This window comes from Erythrolamprus reginae, chromosome 1, assembly GCF_031021105.1.
Source record: "Erythrolamprus reginae isolate rEryReg1 chromosome 1, rEryReg1.hap1, whole genome shotgun sequence".
Classification (NCBI taxonomy): domain Eukaryota; kingdom Metazoa; phylum Chordata; class Lepidosauria; order Squamata; family Dipsadidae; genus Erythrolamprus; species Erythrolamprus reginae.
In genome coordinates, this window is record NC_091950.1 from 321,220,739 (window position 1) to 321,226,738 (window position 6,000).

The 6,000-nt window shown below is 49.6% G+C and overlaps 1 protein-coding gene across 1 annotated transcript in view; it reads right to left on the reverse strand.

Moving 5' to 3' along the window:
• Positions 1 to 1,284, reverse strand: part of LRP11 (LDL receptor related protein 11) — a 40,080-nt gene extending 38,796 nt beyond the window's left edge. The window contains exon 1 of the mRNA XM_070740023.1: positions 513 to 1,284. Coding sequence (XP_070596124.1) covers positions 513 to 1,137 — 625 coding nt within the window. The 5' untranslated portion in view covers positions 1,138 to 1,284. The remainder of the gene's footprint in view (positions 1 to 512) is intronic.
• Between the last annotated feature and the right edge of the window lie 4,716 nt (positions 1,285 to 6,000).

Here is a 6,000-nt window from a genome sequence, read left to right on the forward strand (position 1 = left end):
AGAAGAACGGGAGGAGAAAGGAAAGGAAAATAAATAGAATAGAATGGAGTGGAGTGGAATAGAATGGAATAGAATAGAATATAATTCTTTATTGGCCAAGTGTGATTGGACACACAAGGAATTTGTCTTCGGTGCATATGCTCTAAGTCTAAGTATACATAAAAGAAAAGATACATTTGTCAAAAATCGATCTTTGGGGACGGGGAGGGAGTTAATACAACATTAGAATAGAATAGAATAGAATAGGGGGGCAGGGCAGAACAGAACAGGAAGTTGAAAGGGACCTTGGAGGTCCTCTACTCTAGTCTAACCCCCTGCTCAGGCAGGAAACATTACCTCTCCATCCTTATATTCTAATATTAAAGATATCCTTAAGACCTTCTGCTCACGGGCAATTCGACCCCCCTTCCTCCTCTTCTTTCCTGAACGGAAACCGTGATTATGTTAAACCCCCCCCCATTTTTAAAAACAACTCCGACCTCTTCTAAGCCGACAGGCGCCCTTCCGCTTACCCAAAGCCGGCGGTGGGTGGCTGGCGGATTCCAGGAAGTAGCTGTTGTAGCCGCGCTGAGGGGAGAAGACACAGACGGAGCGGCCGCGGTAGGTGCAGTTGAAGAGATAGCAGCGGACCGAGGCTGCCTGCTGCTGCTGCTGCTGCCGCTGCAAGACGGCGAGGGTGCAGAGGGCCTCGGCGCAGCAGGCATCCAGGCAATGCCTGGCCCCGGCCACCGCACTCGGAGAGCCCAGGAAGGTGGCCCCCGCCGCGATGGAGTCCTTGGTGCGGATGATGGAGTCGGACCTGACCGAGAAGAAACTCCCGCCATCGCCGTCGCTGTCTGGTCCTTCCATCCCTCCTCGGCAGCGCCCGGCCGCTTCCTCCGGCTCCTCGCTGCGGCCCCTCTCGAGCTGCAGCTGGCGGCGGAACTCCTCCAGCAGGGATTCCACGCCGGACGCCGCCGGGGATCGGAGTTCTCCGCCGGACGGTTCCGGCGCCCCCAGAATGAGCAGCAACAGAAGCGGCGGGAAGAGCCGGAGGACGAGGAGGCCCGGGGGGCCGGGCACTTCCGCGGCCATAGCACCCGTCGACGGAAAGAAGGATGGAAGGAAGGAAGGGGAAGCCCGGCTTGCTACCACCATTGCCGTCCGGGAGAAGGAGAAGAAGCGGGGGGCGGCCGCGCCATGCCGACCCCTCCCTGCGCCGGCCCGCCGAGGACTGAGCGCAAAGGCAGCGGCTTCGCTCAGCACCACCGATCCGCGAACAGTTCCAGAGCCGGAGGCCCGCCCCAACCCAGGCCCCGCCCATTTTGAGTGGGCGGAGGGGAGGAGCTCCGCCTAGCTCTCTCCGGTCGCTGGGGCGGCCGCGGGGGGGCGGGGGAGTCACTCCTTGCTATGTTGGGCTGTTGACGTTGAGAAGGTGGGATTGGTCTGGATGGAGGTTGGGGCGGGGGCAGTTCCGGGTAAGGTCTGAGGAAGGTCCGGGTGCCGCTTCTGCTGAAGCCATGAGACATGCAAGCAGACATCTGTACCTGCGGTGGCCTGTAACCTCGGTTCAGCTTGATAATAACGGAGGAGAATGAGGAGGAGGAGGATGTTTCAGCGGCTAATTACTCTCTCTCTCTCTCTCTCCTCCCCTCCCTCCATCCCTCCCTCCCTCCCTCCCTCCATCCATCCATCCATCCATCCATCTATCTATCTATCTAATCTATCTACTATCCATCCATCCATCTATCCACATACCCATATATCCTTTGTTCCTTCCTTCCTTCCTTCCTTCCTTCCTTCCTTCCTTCCTTCCTTCCTTCCTTCCTTCCTTCCTTCCAGACTCTGGGCGGGGTAGGAAAGCAGTGTAAAATAATCTAAAACCCCAATTTAGAGGGTGTAAGAGGAAGTAGGTAAGAAAGGGAGAGAGGAGTGAGAGTAGAAGGGGAAGTAGAGAAGGAGGAAGGAAAGAGAAGGAAGGAAAGAGTTAGGAGAGGTGGAGAAGGAAAAAAGAAGGAGGGGGAACTGGGTACTGGAGGTGGAATATCCACCTGAAATAGAAAGAGGGGAGTGGAGAGAGGGAAGATGGAGATAGCTTAAATAATAAAATTAAAATTAAAATTGGAGTGCAACTTAGGTAATTGTACTATTGTTTTTTTAAGTGATAAATATTTGTATTTTGATTCTTATTAAAGGTATATGTGATGTATTTTTTTTAATGTTATGGATGTGGAGGAGGGAAAAAACTGTTTCCCCCCCAAAAAAATCTAAAACCCCTTTTAAAAACATCCATCCTTTAGTGGCCGGATCAAGATGGTATTAAGTTTATCCATGGCCACAGGCCTGCCAGCAAATCCAGGTCTTAATGGCCATCCGGAATTCCAGTAGGGTGGGGGCAACATGGACCTCAGGGGGACAGCTGTGGTTCCAGAGAGCCCTCTCCCACGATCCCACCAACCAATACTGTCTGGCCAACAGGACACAGAGAAGGCCAACCCTGTGGGCTCTTAGTGGCAGCTGGGGGCTGTATGGCAGAAGGCAGTCCTGAAATAGCATTACTATTACTATTAGTCTTCTCATTGTTCCTATCACCCATCTCCTCCCTCATGACTGTATGATTGTAACTTCTACCCTTACAATTTATATTAAAGTATGACTGTAACTTGTTGCTTGTATCCTTATGATTTATATTAATATTGATTGTTTCCTGATTGCTTATTTGTACCTTATGACAATCGTGTACCTCATGCGTCTTGATAAATGCATCTTTTCTTTTATCTACAGCGAGAGCATATGCACCAACGGCAAATTCCTTGTGTGTCCAATCACACTTGGCCAATAAAGAATTCTATTCTATTCTATCCCATTCCATCCTATTCCATTCCATTCTAAAAAAACCCCATTTTATTTTGAAATGTATTACAGGTGTACAGAGATCAGGTCACAATAAGAAATTGTCCTCACTCTACAATATTCTTCCTCTTTCTAGAATTCATAATAACAGAGTTGGAAGAGACCTTGGAGGTCTTCTAGTCCGACCCTCTGATTAGGCAGGAAACCCTACACCATTTCAATCCTTGAAAGTATAGCCTTTTGTATTTTATAAAATATATAAATGTATTTGATTCTCCTCTGGTGAATCACAGGCTGCAGTTGTAGATATAAAGCGGAATAGCAATAGCATTTAGACTTATATACTGCTTCACAGTACTTTACACCCTTCAGCATATATTGTCCCCAACAATCTGGATCCTCATTTTACCCATCTCAGAAGGATGAAAGGCTGAGTCAACCTGGAGCCTGGTGAGATTCAATCTGCCAAACTATTGGCAGTTGCTGATCAGCAGAAGTATCCTGCAGTACTGCACTCTAACCGCTGCACTACCATGGCTGCACCACAATTTGACAACAGTGATGGGCTACCAAAATTTTTATTACCACACTGTGGGCGTGGCTTATGCATTTTGTTTCAATATCTTTCAGTGCCTTCCCTGGACCCAGCCGTACTTAATAACTATCGTCCAGTCTCCAACCTTCCCTTTACCGCCTTCTGCTGCATGAATCCCAGCGACCAGTTAGGTCCCACAGAGTGGATCTTCTCTGGGTCCCGTCAACTAAGCAATGTCGCCTGGCGAGACCCAGGGGAAGAGCCTTCTCTGTGGTGGCCCCAACCCTCTGGAACCAACTCCCCTCAGAGATTAGAACAACTTAAAACCCACCTCTGCCGCCAGGCATGGGGGAATTGAGATCCTCTTTCCCCCTAGGCCTTTACAATTCTATGCATGGTATGTATGTATATATGTTTGGTTTTTATATTAATAGATTTTTAATCATCAATACCAAATTACTATTGTACACTGTTTTATTGTCGCTGTTAGCCGCCCCTAGTCTCTGGAGAGAGGCAGCATACAAATCCAATAAATAAATAAATAATAAATAAGGTGGTGGCACTCCAGCTCCAGCGGTCCTTGGAAGAAGCCGATTATCTAGGTCCCCAGCAGTTGGGTTTCAGGCCCTGTTACAGCACAGAAACTGCTTTGGTCGCGTTGATGGATGATCTCTGGCGGGCCCGGGACAGGGGTTTATCCTCCGTCCTGGTGCTTCTTGACCTCTCAGCGGCTGTCCATACCATCGACCATGGTATCCTTCTGCGCCAGCTGGAGGGGTTGGGAGTGGGAGGCACTGTTCTTCAGTGGTTCTCCTCCTACCTCTCTGGTCGGTCGCAGTCGGTGTTAGTGGGGGGCCAGAGGTCGACCCCGAGATCTCTCCCTTGTGGGGTGCCTCAGGGGTTGGTCCTGCTATTCAATATCTACATGAAACCGCTGGGTGAGATCATCCCAGGGCATGGGGTGAGGTATCATCAGTACGCTGATGATACCCAGCTTTACATCTCCACCCCATGTCCAATCAACGAAGCAGTGGAAGTGATGTGCCAGAGGCTGTTGGGGCCTGGATGGGTGCCAACAGACTCAAACTCAACCCTGATAAGATGGAGTGGCTGTGAGTTTTGCCTCCCAAGGACAATCCCACCTGTCCGTCCATCACCCTGGGGGGGAATTATTGACCCCCTCGGAGAGGGTCCGCAACTTGGGCGTCCTCCTCGATCCACAGCTCACATTAGAGAACCATCTTTAAGCTGTGGCGAGGGGGGCGTTTGCCCAGGTTCGCCTGGTGCACCAGTTGCGGCCCTATTTGGACCGGGACTCACTGCTCACAGTCACTCATGCCCTCATCACCTCGAGGTTCTACTCTACATGGGGCTACCTTTTAAAAGTGTTTGGAAACTTCAGGTCGTGCAGAATGCAGCTGCGAGAGCAGTCATGGGCTTCCCCAGGTATGCCGATGTTACACCAACACTCCGCAGTCTGCATTGGTTGCCGATCAATTTCCGGTCACAATTCAAAGTGTTGGTTAAGACCTTTAAAGCCCTTCATGGCATTGGACCAGAATATCTCCGAGACCACCTTCTGCCGCACGAATCCCAGCGACCGATTAGGTCCCACAGAGTGGGCCTTCTCCGGGTCCCGTCAACTAAACAATGTCGGTTGGCGGGCCCCAGGGGAAGAGTCTTCTCTGTGGCGGCCCCGACTCTCTGGAACAACCTCCCCCCAGAGATTAGAACTGCCCCCACCCTCCTTGAGTTTCGTAAACTCCTTAAAAGCCACCTTTGTCGTCAGGCATGGGGGAACTGAGATATCTCCCCCGGGCCTATACAATTTATGTATGGTATGCTTGTATGTATGTCTGCTTAATAATGGGGTTTTAAAAATATTTTAAATTGTAAATTATTAGATTTGTCATGAACTGTTTTTATTGTATTGTGAGCCGCCCTGAGTCTACGGAAAGGGGCGGCATACAAATCTAATAAATAAATAAATAAAAATAAAAAAATTGGGTGCTCTGGGGTGGAGCTCCATTTTCCCTACCCCACTGGGTCCCCGCCGTCCAGGCAGTAGCCCACCCCTGATTATCTACTATATAAAGTGTATGTACACACACGCATGCACAGGTCTTCTAAAATTATACACATTTAACCTCATTTACTGCGATAGGAAAAACATACCCAGGGCCCAGAAGGGAAAAAAGGGGGGGGGGGAATCAAAATTTTGCTATTGATACTGTGTACCTGACCAAACTTTTGCTATCGGTACTACGTACCTGACCGTACCCGTAGGAGCCCACCACTGCTGATCAGCCATCCAGACTTGTGGTTCTTTGGCCAGTTGTGTTATTAACAATCATGGCCTTTTCATGAACAATCATGACATTCTCACTTGCAACAGTAGAGTTTGCTTGGCAACTCTTGCAACAAAAGTTGTAGAATTGAATTAGCCACATGACTTCGTGACCGCTATGACTGATGACTGTAATGGGAAGATTCTGTTACGGTCATGGGTCAAGGATCACCTATAAAGTTATCCTAAGCATGACATGTTTGGTGACAAACCCAAGTGACTGTTATAAGCTGTTGCAAAATCTTGCGAGGGGACACATGTGCGAGATTCTGAGCATGCGTGAAAG